Consider the following 23,025-nt stretch of genomic DNA (forward strand, 5'->3'; position numbering starts at 1 on the left):
TGAATGTGTAACGCGTCTGGGGGCCTGACTGTAGGCCAGGCCGTGGCAGAGGGTGAAGTGTAGAGACAGGCCAGAAATTAAAAGTACAGATGAGCCCAGCGGCCGTGTTTGGATGCTCATCTGCAGTGTCGTGAGCTTTCTCCAAGGAAATGAGGAGGAGAAGAGGAGAAGTAGGCAGCCATACTGAGACACAGTCAAGCAGATGTGTTTACTTACACTGATACAGATACATGAAATGACTTGGCAGAAGAGCTGAGATGTGGTCACACCTCGGCCTACTTGCTTTTCTGGTACAACTTTGCAGGAAGCAGGAAGGAGGTGTTACAGTGTTGTGCTGATTGCAGAAAGTGGACATTTGTACATACTTTTTTCAAAATTAGCATACTTTCCAGAGTCCAGATCACATCATTTTTTGTTGATTTTATTTCTTTCTTATTCACTAAAATTGAACCAACTGTGAACTTCCAAACAAATCTTATGCAAATTTGCTTGCAAAAAAAGTTGGAAAACTTCTTCGCTGCTTTTGAAGTACCTTAATAAATTAATTAATTAATAATACTGAACAATTCATGTTAAATACACATCAATGTTTGTTTCAGTGTTTCTTTAGTAAAGTCAGTTATTCTATACACAAGCACAACCACTCAAAAATGTATTGCTTTACAGTGCATTTATCATCAGTTCTGCAAAAATCTTAATTGTTCACTTCTTTACATTTCTCACTTTTTAAATAATTTATATTGTAACAGTTCATTGTAAAACTTCATAATGCTGGCTCCAAGTGGTCCAGCGCTCTAAAGCGCTGCCACTATGAGCGGGAGGTCGCCGGTTCGAACCCTCAGAGGGAGCAAAATTGGCCCTGCTCCCTCTGGGTGGGTAGATGGCGCTCTCTCCCCCACATCACTCCTAGGGTGATGTCCACAGCACAGGGCGTCTGTGAGCTGATGTACTAGAACCGAGTCGCTGCGCTTTCCTCCGAGTGCGAGTGTATCGGAGGAAGCATGTGTTAGTCTTAACACTCCTGGTGTGTTGGGGCATTACTAGTGATAGGGAGAGTCCTAATGAGTGTGTTGGGTAATTGGCCTTGTAAATTGGGGAGAACAGAATGGGAAAAAAATTGAAAAAAAAAAAAATTAAGGTTCATTATGAATATATCAATTGAAATGGTCTAGAATGATTTGGAATATTTTTTTTTACCCTGACTTCCACTGAAAGTTAAAAAGGTTTCTACAGAGGAAGGATGCTTTAAGATCTCATTCTCACACCTTAAAAAGTCGTGGCCATGCATTATTTTTTTTGTGAAGACACTGAGATTAAAATACCAATAGTGTGCAGATCTGTCCTCAAAGATAAATGTGGTATGTAGAAGGATCTAAAGTATAAAACATATTCTGGTTTATTTAACACTTTTTATTTACTTAATAATTCAGCATGTGTTCCTGTATAGCTTTATTACATAATTCAATATTAAATTCCCAATGGAAAAAAAAAATGTACAAAGTAAGAAAGCACACAGAATGCGAGGAGGTTTATCTAACAGCAAACAAAACAATTAAGAATGCTAAAAAAAAGGAGCGCACTTGAAAGTAATTTTCTGTAATAAAAGTGTAATCTTTATTTAAAACTCATGGATACATTTTATTTTTACAGTTGAGAGCAGGTGTTTGAAGGGTTTTTGTGGAGTGTTCTGCTTTGGACGCGGAGAGCCGGTCGGTGTTCTGCAGAGTTTGGCGACTCCCTGCTCAATCCCACCTGCTTCACAAACACATCTGTTGATTGGCAGCTTCAGTGGAGATGTTTAAGCAGGGAATTCAGCAAACTGTACACAGTACTGGACTCAGTATTTAGGCCATTCATAGTGGAACATAGTGGAAACCCTGGCTCCACAGACTTTTAGGACCCCAGAGATCTCAGAGATATGCTTCAGTCACAGACCCTTTCGACCTGAAGTTAGCAAAGCCGCGTTAAGTATTCACAAACAAGCGGCCTTAGCGTCCCTCTCGACCTGAGCACATTTCAGCCGGCTCGAGTTTGGCCACATCGGAGCGCGTGTTTAACCAAGACCGATCTCTACGCCATCTGATCCTGTTGGCACCGGTCCAAACAGCTTCCTTTGCCTTCTTTATGATTATTTCATCACTTTAAATTCTTTATGCTTGAGACGCTGCGGCGGTAGCCCCCGCTGGAAGCCGGCTGTGGGGGCCTGGCTTCCACCGCAGCTATTTGGAATGCTGCTCCTCTGCGACTCGGTCCCGCTCCCTCTGTTGGATTCCACTTGTCCATTAGTGCCATCTGTGCCCGCCTTTGCCGTCTGTGAGCGCCCGCACTCCGCCAAAACGACTGGCATTTTCTCTCAAACAACCAGGGGACGGTGCCCAGAGCCGTTAGCTGGCAATGATGTGCACTTGCTCAGACACAAAAAAAAGAAAGAAAGAAAGGAAGGAAAAAACATCAGAGGGAAGAGGAAAGAGGCAAGGTAGCGAGCAGGAAACATCTGCATGCTTACTGGAGTTTATCTCATGCCTTTTTAGAGGAAAGTACTTCTGAGGTGACCGGGTTAGTAGGATGAGATGAATGGGGTATAAATGGGAAATTACATAGAGGAAGTTGCAGATTTAATATTCTGACCTGACACTTGGACACTTGGACCCCTCATTTAGTATTTTTCTTTATATTTTCTTCATTTAATTTAATTTGAACATTGTAGATTTATATTAATTAAGAGACACATATGGGATTACATAGTAAACAGTAAAAAAAAGTGTTTGTCCTCCACATTAATCCCCTAAACTAAACCTGATGAACTGAGATGGTGATTTGAGGTGATTTAATTGGGATAAGCTGGAGCTTCACAGCTTGAAGGAAAGGCAGCAACTATTGTTCAGCACCTCCAGGAACTCCTTCCTTCAAGACGCTGAGAAAACTATTCCAGGTGAATCTCCCTCATGAAGACACTGAGATTAAAATACCAAGAGTGTGCAGATCTGTCCTCAAAGATAAACATGCTACTTTTAGAAGAATCCAAAGTATAAAACATATTCTGCTTAGTTTAAAGCATTTAATTTACAGAATAAGTCAGCATGTGTTCCTGTATAGCTTTAATATAGACCTGAATATTAAATTTACAATGTAAAAACTAGTCATGAAAGGAAAGAAAAGAAACACAATGAATGAGAGGAGGTGTGTCCATACCAAAGAGACAATAGCAAACAAATCTCCAAGAATGCTGAAAGATGAAGCTCTGCCTCATCTTCTAACCATGAAGGACACTTCCTTTTAAGTTTGATTACATATATATATATATATATATATATATATATATATATATATATATATATATATATATATATATATATATATATATATATATATATTATAATACAGTAAAAAAAAGATCTAATCTGACAGGTGTAAATCACACTACACCATTATTACTGTACTCTTCCCAAAAACACAGTTAAATACCAGCATTATTTAAACTAAATGTGATCATGATTTTATCCATAATTTATTCACAGAAATTTGTTGCGATTAACAAAATATTTTTTAAGGGAATTCCACCAAAATCTAAATGAATCTAAGTGTTTTTTTAACACTGATTAGTTTATTCACATTTAAATACCCATTTTGAAAAGCTTATTCGTAAGGAAGAAAAAGTGTGATTAATCATGATTAATCACAGAAATCTATTGTAATTAATCATTTATTTAATGATATATTTAATTGATTGACCACTAGATTAAATAAATAAAATAAAAAGTTTTTTCAAAAGCAGTGGTCATGGGAAGTGACCTGGTACTGGATATCCTGTGATTACTTTATGACTTACAAAGGTTGTTTCTATTCCTAACATAAAGCCCCGATGCACTCCATACACACTCTATTTGACCTACGTACAGTAAACCTTATAACATGTCTATATTTATCATCTTAATGAAAAACCTGAGCTAAATAAGCTAAAATCTGAAAATACAATGTTAAATTGTTCCAGAAAGTCTCTCAATTTAGGACATACATGCATCAAACAATATATTTAATAGATTGGAGCAGAGTACTATTTTTTTAATACTGATTATGAATGTACATATAAAGTACTATAGCAATAATTGAACAATAAATAGCAAAATAATAAACTGTATCGTATTGTTTTATAATGTTTTCAAAGCATTTTACCTTAAACATAAATTAAAATGTTTTTACTATGTGTGTTAATATACAGTAACAGTCAAAAGTTTAAACACACCTTAAATTCTGCAGTTTTAATCCAAACTATGAAGAAAAAACACATTAAATTATTTAGTAACGAAAAAAGCCTGAATATTTTTATATTTTACATTCTTCAAAGTAGTTCCTGTTAATTAGAGATGACAGCTTTGCACATCTCCCTGCATTCCATCAGTCAGTTTTATGAGGTAGAGTCACCTGGAATTCAGGCATTCAGTTAACAGCTGTGATGAACTCGCCAAGAGTTAATTATTTACATTTCTTGCCTCTTAATGTAACATTTAGGAGCATCAATTGAGTTGTTATACAGTGAACAGATTTGAGTTATGTTCTAATCCATATTATGGCAAAAACTACTCAACTAAGTACAGAAATAAATACTTTAATAAATGAAGGTCAGTCAAACTTTATTAAAAGTATCCTCAAGTACAGTTGCAAAGACCATCAAAAACATAATGATGAAACTGGCTCTCATCAGGATCCCAAGTTAACAGAACTCCTGATAAGAGCCCACCTAAATAATTCGCATAGTATTTTGGTTTGTTTAGCAGTTTTACTAAAGTTACTACCAGGGGCATAGCAGCAAATTCTGGGCCCTGTACACTCTCAATGTCAGTGGGCCCCTGTCCATGCCAGTACACAATGAACGTGGATTTTCATGGGCCCCTCTTTTTACTCGGGCCCTGTGTAGTCAGGTCCACTTTTCCCCCCACTACCACGCCCATGGTTACTACCTTCATAGTCTGGATCACTTCAGTATTTATTTACAGTGTGTCCAAACTTTTGACTGGCACTTTAATATTACACATACATGCATATACAGTTCAGTTTGATCCAGTGGTGACTATGAAAGGATAAAAAATATAGATCAAAACTGTGGCCATTAATTAATTAATTTATTTGTTTGTTTAGATTTGTATATTTTATGATAGGCGAACTACAATGTTAATATGTTAAGAGTATTTTTTTTGGATTATGTTTTTATGTTGGATTTTATTCCTTGGAATTAAATCTTTTTGCATTGATATATGTGATTGTTGTACAACAGTAACAATATGCAGAAATACATTACATTTTAGTTTTACATTTTTGAATTTTGAATTTTACATTAAAACAGTAGTTAAAATCCCTTTTGCACTAATTCTCCTTTATTCATGATGGGAAACCACCAGCTATATATGTGTACACAGAGATGTAAATGTAAATCACAGAAACAGGTGCTGATCTCTGGCTCTCATTACTGCCCCCACAGGTCAAAATAGAACATTCCTCACCGGACTCTTTATTTCATTGGCTTACGCTCGTGTCCCATAATCTCTTGTGATCTCTTGTGAAGGAAACTGGTGCGTATAATGTTATGCTATGAAGGTGGTGGAACTCATGCATCCACAGGTAAGATGCAGTGCACTGTTCATGTCAGAAGCATCTGTTCTATCCATCACTGAGTGGTGATAGATGGATCTCATGGATCTTCTGAAGAAGCAGGTGAACTATGCCCTTCCTCTGTTTGCCCTCATTGCCGCTTCTGTTGGCATTGCGAGCGACTGCGGCCCCGGTGATGAACTGTATGCAAACAGCGTGACACCGGGTGCCAGTCTGGTCTTTTTTATTGTCAGCTCGAGATTAAAAAGCATCACTCTCCCTCTTGTCTCCAGGGTCAGTCCAGGACTCATCAGGGTTTGATTGCTGATCATATGCCACTTTATTTACCCAGAAGATTTGAGCTGGCACTCCTCATTGAAAGCGATCCACAGTGAATACTATGTCAGCAGGAGGAACATTTTTATGTCCTTGTAAATTATGGCGACTTCACATTGTGGCTCAGGACATGAATTACAGGGATTACCAGGATGTATAAATCAGCACGCTCACTTTTAAATGAAACTAGAGGTGATGCCATTAGGTCTTGTGAGGTCTTTTGTGGAGCTACGGTCTTGCTCTATTTGAGGTTTTTAACCCTTTATGGCAGGGTGCTTCCCTTAGGTAAAAAACAACAGGCATGTCTCAATATTCACAATTCACAATTCTTACTGATAAGCAAATTAACTAGAGTTACTGCAGTTGGTCTGCAGGCCTAGGTTCAGCAACAGTATGTGCTGAAAGAATGAGGTCAGCTGACTACCTGAATATACTGAATATCGACCAGGTTATTCCATCAATGGATTTTTTCTTCGCTGATGAACACGGACATATTCCAAGATGACAGTGTCAGGATTCACTGGGCTGGAATTGTGAAAGAGTGATTCAGGGAGCATGAGATCATCATTTACACACATGGATTGTTCACCACAGAGTCCAGATCTTAACCTCATTGAGAATCTTTGGGATGTGCTGGATGGAGAAGGCTTTGTGCAGTGGTCAGACTCTACCATCATCAATACTGCTGCAAGATCTTGATGGAAAATTAATGCAACACTGGATTGAAATAAATCTTGTGACATTGCAGAAGCTTATCGAAACAATGGCACAGCGAATGTGTGCCACAATCAAAGCTAAAGGCAGTACTACAAAATATTAGAGTATGAGACCTTTTTGTTTGGTGGCAACTTTTTTTGTGTGTATTTATTGAGCTACACATACAGAAGTAGTGTGGAGCGCATGTGTAACGCATCATGCCAGACATCTCATCATAGAGTTGTAGAGGTTCTTAATGGTTACCTGCAATAATCCATCCAATGCAGCTTTAATATTCCTGCAGATTGGGGTCTCATGATTAATAATCATACACAAACTTAATCAGGATCTGAACAAAGCAGGCAGTGTCTGGACAAGCATTGTCCTGCTGCAATAGTTCACCACGATCAGTTCACTTTTTTAGAAAAGGTAGAGCCACTGGTTGCAAAGCCACAACATCAATAACTTTGGGCTGTCAGGGTTCCTGTAGTGATGATCAAAGATGATGTGATCATGACACCAGGCCCTTTGAATGTGTGATGCATTACAACAGACTGTTGTCTGTCTGGATGCTGACCACAGTGTCTCTACACACTGATTAATTGGTCATCAAGAAGTGTAAAAAATAATATTTTATTTACTATTTAAAGACATACTTTGTTTTCATTTACTTACTAAAACAGTGTTTGTATTAGTTCATTTGTTGCCTTAGGACAACATTATGCCGGTGGAGTTGGACAGTGGTGCTCAGTTCCTACCTCTGCATGTTTTAGATGCTACCCTGCACCAACACACCTGATTTAAATGCATTTGAACTAGTGGTGTCAATCGATAAAAAAAAAAAAAAAAAGTTAAATTTATTACAACAATATTTGGTGATTAACTGCAAGTACTCACACTTGTTATTCTTAGGATGCAAGTTTTTATAGTGGATATTTAAATGTTAATAAAAGTATGAATATAAGAAATGTAATTCTATTTATATTATAGTGGTGTCAATTAAAATATTAGTATATACTTTTGTTTCACACAGGCATAAACTAAACGCACCAAAATGGCCACCAATATACTATGCTAGCACATTGTCTCTTCTGATTGTTACGAAATGTCTGGCGTGGGAGCAAGAAAGTAAATATACCAAGGAGATTCTGTGTTCCAATGCGTATTTCAGTGCAGTTTAAAGCTGAAATTTGCTGCTGCCCTTTTAAAAAAGTGTTTTACCGGAACATGCAGAGCAGTTGTCCGCATAGTAAATTGAGAGGCGTAATTGTAAGCAGTGACTGCTGCACAGACCATGCGTGTAAACAGCATGGAGCAGCAGAAACAGCACTTAATTATAGCAGTACATTATTTGGCTAATATATCAGAATAAACTGCTTCTTATCAGAAGTGTAGCTCAATTAAAAATAAGTATATTTGATAGTTTAGTCAGATTGAGACCAGATCACGTTCTCACCACAATAAAACCGCTCCAGAAAAAAAAAATCTGCACACTGGATGGGGTGGGGCAGATCACAGCGGAAGTTGGGGTCAAATTTTTGGTAGTGTAATTAATTTTGTTAATTCCAAATTAATTGTGCACGTTGATGCTTTAACATTGGCAGCCCTAAATTTAACCATTATAGGGTAAAACTGAGAGGAAACGCATTTCTCAGTCACAAATTGTCAAGGGGTTCTTTGCTTATTTTATGATCGAATCTGAAGTTGTCAGTTTCCTGGAGATTTCATGACGATTTTGATGTATTTTGTGCTTCAGTGTCTGTCACTTTTTTTTAACGACTGGGCGAATAATCCAAGTTGTCAGCAGGTGTGATGTTTTTGGCCGGCTTGGCTTGGTCCGCGTTCTCCACCACGCCAGATGGCGGTGCTATGTGGGCCGTATGTGGACCATGGGCGTAACGATAGTGAGGACCCAGCTCTAGAGTGCAGGATTGCTCATATTCTGGCACCGAGTATCGGCACATTTGCAGCTGTACTTTTGTGCCATTGTGAACTTTTAATGTGTTCAATATGTGGAAGGAGGGGGGAGCTGATACCTCATGCTGTGGGGTGTCAGAATTTGCAGAGAGAAGCACAAAATCTAAATTAAAAGTTAGCGTTGTTGCAACATTATTGCAATCTGTTATAATGTTATACTGAGCATTTTATTTGAAATTCTTGGAGGATTTGTGTGTCGGGAGATGATTTATAGCTTTATAGATTTATAGATAGAATAAAAAATCTTGTTGACGGGTGTCCAGAATTGTTGCTGAGCGTTCTGAGCTTTTATAAAACAACCTGACGTTTTAATTCAAGCATTTTTACAACCAGCGTATCCTCAAAACTCAAAGGGACATGGGCCAGGGTCCAAACGCACTCTTCCACTCTCAGGTTCCTGGATCTCACTCCCTTTGAGCAGGGGAAGTGCAAGACGGCTCCTCGGGGAGCTCTAACGCTGGGGGAATCAAGCTGTTCCAGAGAGCGTTCTAGTGGGAGATGAGATGCAAAATCACACACAGCCCTCACTGTTGGACCAGTGCCCGAGCACACGGCAGAATCAGAGCCTGGGATATGTCTCTCTGAAGCCCAGTGGCCATCAGCCTCGTGCCACGTGGAGAGCACTCCAACGATCAGAGACGGAAAGGCGGCGCTCGTCTCCAGCATGACGTCTCAGTTGGACTGATCTATATAGGTGCAGCATATGTTGGTGGTCAGGGAGGGGAGGGGGGTGGGGGGGTTGGGGGGGGAGCTCTTGATGAGCCGAGCGAGCTTCGTTCGTGTCTTCGCTTTAAGATGGCTCCAACTACAGACAGACTCTCTGATCAGAAAAATCAAGCGCAAGTGTTGTGTCAAGTTTTTAATAAGCTCTGTGTTCTCGGGAGCTCTCATGCTCTTCCCTTTTGAGACGTTTCCTACTGAGACGTTTGAGTCTGGTCCACTGGAGGAGATAAGATCACTCTTTCTCTTGATTCTTGTGCTGTTTACAGCTTGTTTGTAGTCTAAAGCAGTGTTCTGATGATAGCTTTGACTAGATGATTGTTGTCAGCACCAATTATGTAGTGAAAATGTAGTGCAGTCATTTTGAAAAGTACAATATTGTCACTACAAAAAAGCTCATGAAAAGTAGATGGGCATCTATACCTTTTTAATGTTCAGCTTAGTTTAGTTGTGGCCTTGCCTTTTATGCACAGAAATTTCAAACGATGAATTCATTGTTGTTAGAAATATTAATACTTTTCTCATTTGTTACAAACTGGAGATCATCTGCCCATATTTGATCGTCAAACACAAAGGGTCCTATCTTATACCTTGCGCAAGGCAAGGTGCAATGCTCAATGCCTTGCGTATTGTTATCTTGGCAACAAAAAACACAGGTGACTAATAAGAAACCAAACAACAGTCAAATCTCAGATGTTCATTGCTATCTTGGCAACGCAGGCGCACTGCGCCATGTTCCTAATGCACATACCTATCCCACGTATTTAACGCATGTACATGCAGCAGTGCACAAACCCAACTTTTACATTAACAATAAACAGAATATAAAATAAAGTAACAATACTGTTCCTATAAATGAAACATGCTTGCTTCTCCTCTGCTGAGAAGCACCTCGCCATTATAATAGCAATCTGCCAAAGTCAAAGCGCACCTGACTGGCAAGAGACACACGTATTGCTTTATTTTCACATTACACATTATTAGTACATGCCTTTTGCATGTTTTGAGCTGCACAAAGTGTACTTTTCCTGTTGTTATGATAGCAAAGACACACTAATATACTCTAAACCAAGCTGCGACTAAATATCGCTAAAATATGGCCTTAAACTTTAATGGACACTGCTTTTATATCAAATCATGTCTACAGTCATATCATTATCAGAGAGATCATAACTTATAATAATTCGTTTTATTTACCTCATTACTGTACTTACATCTTGTTTGTTGTACAAGGTACTGTTCTGTGGCTTTGAATAGATGTTTATTGTTACCTTTACATATTTAAATTCACTGCATTTAGCTAACGCTCTAATCCAGAGTGACTTACAAGGTTATTGCTATTACAAAGGTGGGTCAAAGTAGTGTTAGGAGTCTTGCCCAAGGACTCATATTGGTGTAGCACAACATAGTCACCCAGACCTGGACTTGAACCCCAGCCTCCCACATTGTAGCTCACTGGTAGAGGGTGGCATTATCTACTTCACCACACCAAGCACCTTATTGTTATTATTGTAAGCACCAATTGTAAAATTGCAGACCCAATGTGGTGCAGTCATGTTGGAACGTACAGTTTTGTCACCTAAAAAACAAATCAGAAACAGAGGAATCTAAAAAAAAAAGTAATGTAAAGTAATCAGCATGCTGCTGATGGTGCGAATTAGGTCAGCCTAATATAGGAAAATGAATGCATCGTGCGACAGAGTTGTTGGAAATTTTAAACAGAGTGAGAGATGTGTGAAACTGCAAAAGTCTACAGTTTCAGTATGTCTCCAACTGGTTGTGTAGAAATTGCAGACCTTGACAACGAGCAGATTATCACTTACTCTATGTTCTCAGTCTCAAACTATCAGTTTTTGGATTGTTTGGTGCGTGGCCCAGTGGCATTTTACTTTTATAGGCCAGTAGTTAAAAATAATAGTAGTGGTGTCATGATTCAATACAGTGAATTGGAATGCAGTCCCGGGATGTACAACATATACACACACAGTTATTACACTATAACAATGTGCAAGGGAATTTTTAGAAGAATTAGCAATGTTTTTAAAAGCTTCCAGGATTGTTAGGGCCCTTTTTTACCCTCTGCAAGGCTTGTCGCGATGCTCATTGCTATCTTACACCCTGTCAACAGTCCATATACACGCCTTGCGCATGCGTCAGTTAAATATATGTGAATATATTTCAGGTAAATTTCTGGTGTATTGCTATCTTGGCAGTCCACCAAAATCAGAGCGCACCTGGCTTTTATTTTACAATACGCCTAAAACACACCCATGATTAATTAAGAGAATTAGTACTTTTTCTGTCATTATGATAGCAAAGACACACTGACATGCTCTAAATCAAGCTGCACGGTGCTCGGCTGACAGCTCGCCTATAGATCACTAAAATAGGACCCTTAGTTTGATACAATGATAAAATAATGTGTCAGGAATTTTCTAAAACGTGTGATATAATAATTTTTAGTATTAAAGCATAATTAGAATGTTTATTTCACTGTTAAACAAAATCTGAAGTAACTTTCCCAAAACTAAGAATACAATAAATAAAATGATAAACACATCAAATACCAAAACTATAAAGATGTGCTCCCATCATGTGTAAAACATAGGAAAGTAAACACTGTTGACACACTAACTAAACCTGGAAATCAACAGGTCAAAGGTTAATTCAGGAGTGTGGAAAACTGTAAAGCAGCCTGGCTTTCTAGAACCAGAGTTCCCCACTCTTCTTGCTTCTGGGATAAAACAGCATGTTTATAATGTACATGCTTCAATAGTACTATAACAGACCATAGTGCTGCAACGATTAGTCAATATAATCGACAATGCTGATTATTTTAATTTGTCGACTACAAATTTTAATGTTGACTAATCGTTCATTTGTAACAGTACCGCATTACACAAAGTGCTGGGGACAGAAGTGCAATGGGAGATGGGTAATATGGCTCACTCACACAGGTTACACTCAACTTAGTCTGTCTCCAAAAGTGCCCAAACACAACAGATTACATATTTACTCACTAAATATCAGTATTCTCCACTTTTAAACAACATGGCATTATTAGAATGTTTAATTTCACAATATTTCCAGTTAGACAAAACCTAATATTAGGGAAGCATCTGAAGTAACTTTCCCAATACCAAGAATGCAGTAAATAAAACGATAAACCAAATCAAATACCAAAGCTACACAAGTTACACTCAACTTAGTCTGTCTCCAAAAGTGCCCAAATTCAACAGATTACATATTTAATCACTAAATATCAGTACTCTCCACTTTTAAACAACATATAGATATTTAAATGCCTTTTAAATCTTGGGTTCAGCTGTTTCTATCGTTTTAAGAGATGGAGGCAGAAATAATCATTGACCAATCGACTAATCAAAAAAAATAATCATCAGATTAGTCGACTAACAAAATAATCATTAGTTTGCAGCCCTAATAGAACACAAGACATGGATTGTCTTGTGCTACTTTCTAATCACTCAGTGTTAGAAGTTCAGTATACACAATTACGAACACTTCAAAGTTAAGGCACCATTTTTTTGACTAGAAACTAAAATCTTTTCCACACAAAGTACAGAAAAATTAAATTGTAGTGAATGTTCAACATTATAAACCATTTATATTTCACATAAGACATCAAGCAAAAGTGTTAAACAGATTTTATAATAGTAGCTGATCCATCCATTCACTTCACTCCCAATGACTACCAATAGACCCTCTCACTCATCCATGGTCCTCATCCTAGCTCTCTAAACCGACATCCAGCTCACTGTCCTTCTGGTCTGGTGGCACAGGTGGGCCTTGCCCATCTCAGCCCGACATGGCACAGAGCAGAGCGCCCACTGCCAAGTCCGAGCCTGGTGCCTTGGAGCGAGTGGCACAGTGAGGGCCTGACCGTATTGCACCGCACCTGGTTATCTCTCTCTGCGGAGACGATTCGCAGGCGCGGCGCGCACGGCGGGGAGGGAGGACAGCTTTTCCGAGTGCCTACCTCAAAGTCCTCGAAATCCAGTGAACTTAGGCGCGCCGATGCCTGCGGCCAAAACAGCATCTGATGCGCCTTATTTGTTGACAGAGTGAGATGGAGCGCAGAGGGTCTGCCTCACGCGGCTTACGGTGGAGGGATGACGCAAAGCCCACCATTCGCCGATAGTCCGTGTTCGTGACATCGCCGGGGTTTCGCTCGGCGCTTGCTTTGCTTTGCATTATCATTGATGAAAGTAGGGCACACGATGGCAATATTAATAGAGAATCTTATTATAAACTTATCAGACTTAAGGTCTGATATATATATATATATATTAATTTGCAGTAAATTTGATGGCATGCTGCATGCTGAGTTATTTAGGATTTACTTGATGAGCAAGAGATGAGCAAGATGTACAAGTATCTCTATAGGTCTGTATGATAACTGACCTCAGAGTGTGTAAACGGATTTGTCTAAACAGTGCAAGTCAGAGGTGCCAATACACACACACACACACACACACACACACAAAAAGAGAGAGAGAAAGAGAGAGAGAGAGAGAGAGAGCATGCAGGGAGAAAGAGCACTTTTGGGTTCAGCTGACCACAAAGCGCGTCCACACACACACACACACACACATTCTGCATCCATGCATGTGTGTGTGTGTGTGTGTTTGGTGGTAGGAAAAAGCTGTGCGAGAGCTCCCTCTTGGTGCCAGTGGTCCAAGTGGCTCCAGTATCTTCCCAGTGGTCTGTGATGTGTGTGTGTGTGTGTGTGTGTGTGTGTTGTACAAGTGTTTAACAGTCTGCCAGAAAGGGACAGACAGATATGCCAAGATTGAATAATATAATATAATACACAATAGCTGCATGGAAAGCACCAGAATCAAAAAGCTTTTTTTTGTATGAATAAACACATCCAAACATTTTTTTTTAATTCATAATTCATAATTTTAAATAATGTGCATTACATTATATATGATATGTATGTGTTTAAAAATGTGCAAAGTGGAGTATGTGTAGATTTCACTATTTATTTTAAGTCCTGCCTGTATTTAAATGGAATTAAATGTAAATGGATTTACATGTATTTAAATGGAATTAAGTGGAATATTATGCACGGGCATATTAGTGTCCGCAGATTGTATTTTAATGCAGCTTAATATTAAATACCACATCTACCATATGCAACGTTTGACCTTGCAGATTTTGTACAATTATAAAAAAAATTCAAAAAGCTATAATAATGCATTAATTAATTGTGATAATTTTTTTAAACTCTATTGTATGACATCAGAATTAAATGTACTGAATTTATTTTCTTTTTTTTTTCTTTCTTTTTTGTCTTGCAGGGACGGTGTATGAATTTCAGCCGTGTGCGGCAGTAGACAGACTTCAATCGCTGAAATATGTGGACGCCCAATATTTCAGAGTGGACAACGAAAAAAAAAAAAGAAAAAACATCAGGTCTTCAACAATCAGTTTTTGTTGGAGTTTATATATATATATATATATATGTGTGTGTGTGTGTGTGTGTGTATATGTATATATATATATATATATATATATATATATATATATATAAACACAAATATCTTGTTTGCAGAGCATCAGAAGCGCAGCACATATCCGCGTAGGGCTCATTTAATTCTCCGCATTGGCCGAACCCAGTCGCTACATCTGCTTTAAATTATTTATATTGTAACCCTCAAGCTGCTAAAGGAGGATTGAGTCATGATTATGTGTTTTAGCCTAAACTCCGATAAACTCAGATAAAGTAAATACAGCAGAAAGTGCCTGAATTTGTGCCGGATCGGGTTAGCCGCTTTGTGCGCACCAAAGGCTTAACATATTCTGACCATATTGTGCCTTCTGTGGGGGGAAAAAAACTAATTTTAATGGACACAGACGGAGGCTATTTAAAAAAACGAAAACACAAAAAAAATAGAAAATACACACACACACACACAGAACGAGTAGAGGCTGTTTGCCGTTGGCGTGGAAGTAGAAATAATCCCAGTAGAGGCTCGGGGAGTGCAGAAGTCCAGTGCCTTTTGGCAATGTCTCACCACAAAGCCTCTCCATGTCCAGTATCGCCCGCCCGATGCCTGGCGGGACCTCTTTGACTGGAGATCTTGTCATTTTAACACTGAGAAGTGCACACGCATGACAAATTGTAGACAGAACGCCCTTAAGGTACTGGACGCAATAAGACTTTGCCCTTTAGTTCGTGAAGACACCTTTCTATCATTGTGCACTCGGGACCTAAAAATTAATAGAGCGTTATTGCACCGCAAGACAGGCCGTGTGACCGAAGGACTGCGGCTACTTTTTGAGGGACAGATGCTTCAAGACCTTGACATGGTAGTTTGTATGTTTTCATGTTTTTTTTTTTTTTTTTTTTTTTTTCGGCACCCTCCCCTCCAGCAAGCCTCCCTCTTACCCACCCTCCTGTGTTTCCTCGCTCTCCAGTGCTCGAACTATCACCACCCATCAATGTGTCCAGTTTTTTTTTTTTTTTTTTTTTTTTACATTTTTTAAGATATCCAGTCTTTCCCCTCATCGCTGCTTTTCTCTCTGAGGGGTCTCCCCGACGGCGTCTCGACCCAGCAGCTCGCTCAGCACCGATACTCAGTATCTGAGTATCAAAGTTTAATTAAAATAATTAAAAGCAACAGAAAGCAGCAGCCTGTGAAGATAGCTTTAGCTCATCTCTTTTTTTGTTCCTTTTTTTTTTTTTTTTTCAATGCCTCCTGACATTGAATGACCCGTTACTCCTGTTACTCCCGGGAGTAACTTCCTTACAATGAATGAAAAGGTCTGAAATTAAAAAAATATATATCTCTCCAAAAGGAACAAAAAAAAAGGGGATGATGGGCGATGGATGGATAAGTAAGTATTGTTCATTTTCAGAAATGATTCTCATACAGTTTAACAACCCCCCCCCCTTCTCTCTCTAAAACACATACACACATACACAAAAAAAACGAGCAGTACACACACACATATATATATATATTTATATATTGTGTATTGTATTGTTGTGGGTCCGGCCGGCGCGCTGTCACGACGCCGTTCGCGAAATGATGCCAGTGCGGGCGGAAACACTGCGGGGGGAGGAAAAGGGGCGGCAGCTGAAGAAAAAGGCTCGAACGATCCAGTCACTTTCGATACGCTACTTCAGATGCAAAATGGATATTCGAGTCGAAATCTGACAAAGCGCGCCAGCTTTGACGGGAAGCGGTATAGACAATGACCAGTGGCTGGGTCAGTGGGATGTCTCGGTGCAAGCAGGGAAGCTTATCAAATGACACTAAAAATAAGTTCAACAACCATCAAGTTTGAGGGGGGAACAGAACAGGGTGCAGCGGCTCCCACTCGCCTGGGCATGCAAGTGCACCAGACAGTAGGGGCGTCGCACACACACAAGCGCCCAGGCCCGGTCTAATTATTCCTTTGTTGTGCTCGTCTTCAACTGTAAGAGACGAGCATTAGTCTTCTAGACCTGAAAAAATAAAAAAATAAACGTACAAAGTGACATATATTTAAAAAAAATATATATATATATTCCTATTCTGCTGATGTACTTAAAAAAAAAAAAAAGCGTGATGCACCTTTTTCTCCCCGATAAATTTATCTAAAACTGATAAATCGTGATTAATGTATTTTTTTGTTTTGTTTTGTCAGGAATCGAAGAACTGTTATTAACCCTTACTAATGAGCGTACATATTTACATATTGGTCACAACACAGCTTTTTTTCAGCGTACTAACTCACTGCGTACAATTAAGCAGCACGATTTCGCCCTGGCCTCTCCAAAGCACTCTGGTGGAGAGAGAGCGCAGGGTTGCGTTTTTTTGTGTTTTTTTATTTTTATTTTTATCTATATTTTTTTCTATGTGTTTTAAATATTTGTCTCAGTATTACTTTTTTTATATATTGTTTTATATTTATGTGTTTATATTATTATTCTTATTCTTAGTTTATTTGCCTTATTTTGTGTGCACACAATGTATATGGAGAGGGGAAGGTGGCAATTGAAAAAAAAAAAGTTTAAATTGCCTTTTTTTTACATTATCACAATATTATTTGCAAGAAAAATTGTTTTAGATTTTTTTTGGTATCGCAAAGCCCTTTTTTAAAGTGAGCATAAAACCTTTTTAACAGTTTTGTTAAAAAGTATTTAATTATTAATTATTATAACTATACATTTTATAAATGTATTTTGTTATATTTAAATTGGCTGCACAATTAGAAGTAAAATGATGAAAAAAGATGAAATATTTCATATTTACATTTTGTTTAATTAGATTTCTATTAAAATTACTTTTAAATAAATTTTCGATTGTTGGAACAAATAAATGCACTATATTCTGTGTAGAGACAAGCACAACTTTGCCATATATATAATCCCAGTCTGTGCCTTTTAAATAATGAAAATTGAGATTGTTGATCTGTGTGTTTTATAATCTGTAATGCTGTGATTGTAAACATATCACTGAACTCTGGCCACTGAATGTACAACACCCTCGTTTCAAGTCCATGTTCCTCTCTTCAACAGCGCGCACCAAAAATCAGCATCAGCAGAAATCACACTCTTTTATAGTAACTTATAAGCTTCACATCATGCATCAAGTTAAAATGAACCAGCTTTTATTTTCAGAAAATTAGTTTTAATTAGTTGTTAATTATTGTGTATATTAATAATAATAGTTTTATATTTTTGCAGTTATTTTATAGACGCAGTAGAAGTTTCACTTGTGCTAAAACACTCTCACACTGCACTTCATTGTAATGCATTTTTAATTCCATTTCTCTTTTTTATTGTGATCAAACCTCTATTTTCTGTCCGTTACTGCTCTGTCTCCGTTTGTATGAAATAAATAAATGCGTATTTTGTAAAAAGCACGGCTGCGGTCACTCTCTCTCAGCACCCAGATGGTATCACTGGACGTTAACTGATTCATCAGTCGCCACACATAAGCAGATTACTTTGCTCAGCTGACCATTTGCACAGCTTAAAACACATAGCAATATTATAAAGATATTAAAAGCCATATTTTCATATGCTTTCCTGCACATTTATACACTGCTTTATACCAAAATATCTGCTTATCCGTCCACTTATCTCCTCATTTCACTGGAGCACTGAGTTGACCTGTTTTAGATATTACAGTGCTGTTCTACAGCTCCAGCAGCACATACTCACACCCCACACATAATTATTTAGCAGTTTCTATAATTTATTATTTATTATATCATTATTTATAATCTATTTATTTATAAATTTGTTTAGCTTTTTATGGCGGTTCATTTTTTTAAAAGAAGAACTATAGTGTGAACAAAAATGGTCAGCCCAAATTATTCATTTATTTTAATTTTATTAATATATATATGTTTTGCTTGTTGTATTAAAATTATATTTCATTTTTAATTATATTTAAAATCAAATTATATTTTTATACAGTAATAAAATACAATAAAAAAGCTGTTGTGTATATATATATATATATATATATATATATATATATATTAGTAGAAAAGGTAAGAACATGTTTTAGAAATAACACTAATATTAGAATAAAGACTTTTGAATAGTCTTTTAATAGTCAATAGTCTAAGCATTTGTTTCACCATGTCTACTATTTGTTTCTATTATTTGATCAGATAAATTGATGAACAAAGTGTAAAAATTGTGTAATGCTTCTGTATCAAATTCATCTGTATCAAAAAACATGTAATTAGTGGGGTGTCGAGGAAATATCTGAAAACAAATATAGTGAATAAATGAACTAATTACTAAAGTAAGATCATTTAATATGGGAACATTTGTATAAATATATATAAACACCTTTATAAATAAATATAAAGAATTCTACCAATTTTCACAGATGGCTTTTTAGGTACATACAAAAGTAGTAAAATGTAGTCAAGTTTTCTCAAAATCCTTATATCAACTATTCTTTTTTTTTTTTTTTTTTACTTTTTTACAAATAAATCTGACTGTTCTCAAAAGTGTAAAAAGTTTCCCATGTTTTACTCTGTAGGTAGAAGTATACTATGGTTTAAAATACTTCTGTAAAAGTTGAAGTATCAGCTCAAGCTTTTTCTCCAGTAAAAGTACTGCTTCCAAAACGACTTAAAGTATAAAAGTAAAAGTAATGTAAGTAATGTAAATGCCTATAGTGCCTTTCTTTACCTTGTTTAAAATAATTTAATTGAATTGAGAGATAGATATTTTCTAAAGTGACTTTTGTTCAAATAAAAAAGTTATATTTTCCTTTTTTTATAAAAATGCGCTTTTTCTGAGAAAAAGGATTTTGTGGGACAGCAGCACAAATAATAGTAGTTACGTTTATACTATATGAAAAATAGGATACTGTACCAGTACAAAATGTTCTAATCTTATAATAATGGATCCTATTGTCCTTATAATTCAAACAAATCCCAAATAAGAAAATAATTGTGGATGTCAGAATCCTAAAAAAACTAAAACTGTATGAATGAGTTTTAATAAAAAATACATTCTTTAAGAAAACTAAATTCTTAAGAAATGTTGGTAAATAAGGCTGAATGTTATAATCTGAATATTTTAAAAGTTTTAAAACTATTTGATATTTTATTTCTGTCTAAAATCAATTTAAAAGTTAAAATTTTACTCGTACTAGTTACTAGTAAAGTGTGCAGGTGTATTCCACCCTAAAATCAGAATATATTACAGCAGTTACCTACATGAAGATGAGATCTGAAGAGGTATCATTAAAACTATCACCAGAGACAAGCAGTCAAGGAATCATCCACCAACCAACAAGATCTGCGGTTTGTAGTCACGTGTCCAGAAGGCCTGATCTCATGGTTTTGGCTGTAATTTTGTCTGGTGACAGATCATCTTTGGTCTTTATTACAGGCCAATATTCAGTTAATAATGTCCCGCAACCATTGATCCTACCCTCTATGAATGCACACTCCAGTGCACTGTTTCAGTAAGACATTGCTCACAAAAGCTACAATGGCTTGCAATAGTATTCGTACTTTTTCACATTTTGACACATTACAACCACAAACTTGAATGTAATTATTAAGATTTTTAGTGATAGGCAAACAAAGTCTGAAATGTGTGACATGCAAAAATATTCAAATAAGTATTACTCTAAAACCCCTAAATAAAATCCAGTACTGTCAATTGCCTTCAGAATTCACTTAATGAGTTAGTAGAGTTCAGCTGAGTGTAATTTAATCTCAGTATAAATACTACTGTTCTGTGCGACCTCAGTGAACACTAGAACACTAGTGACCAAACAGCATCACGAAGACCAAGAAAATCACACGACAGGTCAGAGATAAAATTGTGGAGATATTTAAAGCAGGGTTAGGTTATAAAAAGATATGAACCTCCCATTGAGCACTTTACAATCAATCATCCAAAAATAGAAAAATTACTCTAGACCTGCAAACCTACCAAGGTATGGTCATTCACCTAAACTGACAGATCAAGCAAGGACCACTGGTCAGAGAAACAGCCAAGAGGCCCATGGTCACTCTGAAGGAGCTGCAGAAATCCACAACTCAGGTGGGAGAATTATCATAAGTAATGCACTCCACAAATATGGCCTTTATGGAAGAATGTCAAGAAGAAATCCATTGTTAAAAGAAATGTGGAATAATGTTCTGTGGTCAGATTAAACCAATGTTGAACTTTCTGGCCTAAATGCAAAGCGCTATATGGGGAAGAAAAGTAGTACTGCTCATGACCCTGAACACACCATGCCCACTGTGAAACATGGTGGTGGCAGCATCATGCTGTGGGGATTCTTTTCTTTAGCAGGGACAGAGGAGCTGGTCAGAGTTGACTGGAGGATCGATGAAGTTAAATACAGAGCAATCCTGGAAGAAAACCTGTTGGAGGCAACAAAACACTGGGAAGGAGATTCACCTTCCAACAAGACAATGACCCTCAACATACAGCCAGAGCTACAGTGGAATGATTTAGATAATATAATAAATAATATAATATAATAAATAATATTCACGTTTTAGAATGGCCCAGTCTTAAATCACATTAAGCTTTTGTGGCAAGACATGAAAACTGCTGTTCACAGACGCTCTCCATCCAACTTGGCTGAGCTTGAGCTGTTTTATAAAGAAGAATGGAGCAAAAATCTCAGTCTCTAGATGTGCAAAGCTGGTAGACAAACTCCAAAGCACTTTGGAGTTTGCAGCGAATGGTGTCTCTACTTCATACTGATACTGAGGTTGAATACTTTTGCACGTCACACACGTCAAACACACTCAGATTTTTTATTTGATAAAAATGTTATTAACCATGTATCATTTTCGTTAAACTTCACACTTATGTGTTACTTGTGTTTGTCTACCATTACAATCTCAATAAATACATTTAAGTTTGTGGTTGTAAGGTGACAAAATGTGGAAAAGTTCAAGGGGTATGAATACTTTTGCAAGCCATAAAGGCTTAAAGGCTCTTTTCAGTGCCACTCCACATTATCTACCTCGGTCATTTCTCACACGTTTCTCATCTCACAAGATCTCACTGAAGTCACAGTCCCTTACCAGGGGGCTAATGTAAGCACTGAGAGTATTTTATTCAGCTGAAACTCCACCTGCCACTGACCTCCACCCCGAACAAAACACAACCACGCAATACTCACCCCCCCAGCCAGGCCCTTGTTAAGCACACTCTCAGACCCTCAGTAAATATCGTCGCTGTCTAATGAAAAACACTTATCTCCAAAACAGCAACTTTACAGGAGAGAGAAAAAACCTTGTAAACTTTCAAAGGAAGTCAATGTAAAAAGAGTTTATTTCACGTCATTTTGTGGAGTTTCTATTGGTTTCTTCATTAAGACATTTTGGCACACTGTAAGGGACATTTTGCCTGTTCAAATTTTGTAGCTAAAAATCGATAAAAATGGAGATAAGTGTTTTTCATAAGACAGCGACGATATGCGGCCTTCTACTGTGTTCTAACCTCGTCTTCTACCCCCCCCACACGTGTTACTGAAACCTCCTCGCTCTGCCTGAACACCTTCTGAGCCAATTGCCTTCACAAATGAGGCGTGACTGAAGTTTCACGCACCTGGCTTCAGTAGTAAAGCAACTTTGTGAAAGAGTCGTAACCCCTCTGCCTGTGATGCAACATTACTTTAAAAGGGGGACACTTTCTGCTCAGGCTGGAAAAGTGCTGTGAATGAGCAGAACTGCACGCCTCATCATTACAGCGCTTTTGAAGTAATATGAAAAAGTAATTTAATGAGATGGAATGAATGGTATATAATAGAAAATGCTTGTACATCTCTTTTAGTGAATTTAAAACAAAGCAATCAAGATGTGATTAACAGAAAAAAACAGAAGGTAACATAGACTCAACAACACCCAAAAACAATGGCATCAATCTGTTTCGCCATCCACAAATGATCGCATGACAAAGATAATACAGCTCTAGAAATTTAAAATATAAATTGCAATATAATCAAGAGGAAGATGGATAATTACAAACCTTCAAACCAAGCTGAACTGCTTGAATTTTTGCACCAGGAGTTGCATAAAGTTATCCAAAAGCAGTGTGTAAGACTGGTGGAGGAGAACATGCCAAGATGCATGAAAACTGTGATTAAAAAACAGGGTTATTCCACCAAATATTGATTTCTGAACTTTTCTTAAAACATTATACATATGAACTTGTTTTCTTTGCATTAATTGAGGTCTGAAAGCTCTGCA

General features: G+C 37.4%; 2 protein-coding genes across 2 annotated transcripts in view; both read left to right on the forward strand.

The window, feature by feature from the left end:
- Window positions 1-18,195, forward strand: part of antxr2a (ANTXR cell adhesion molecule 2a) — a 104,480-nt gene extending 86,285 nt beyond the window's left edge. The window contains exon 17 of the mRNA XM_022664850.2: window positions 14,640-18,195. Coding sequence (XP_022520571.2) covers window positions 14,640-14,675 — 36 coding nt within the window. The 3' untranslated portion in view covers window positions 14,676-18,195. The remainder of the gene's footprint in view (window positions 1-14,639) is intronic.
- Window positions 1-23,025, forward strand: part of LOC125786735 (cyclin-dependent kinase 5 activator 1-like) — an 832,135-nt gene that overhangs the window by 179,542 nt on the left and 629,568 nt on the right. The gene's annotated exons all lie outside the window — the stretch shown is intronic.

This window comes from Astyanax mexicanus, chromosome 22 (genome assembly GCF_023375975.1).
Source record: "Astyanax mexicanus isolate ESR-SI-001 chromosome 22, AstMex3_surface, whole genome shotgun sequence".
In the NCBI taxonomy this organism is placed as follows: Eukaryota; Metazoa; Chordata; class Actinopteri; order Characiformes; family Acestrorhamphidae; genus Astyanax; species Astyanax mexicanus.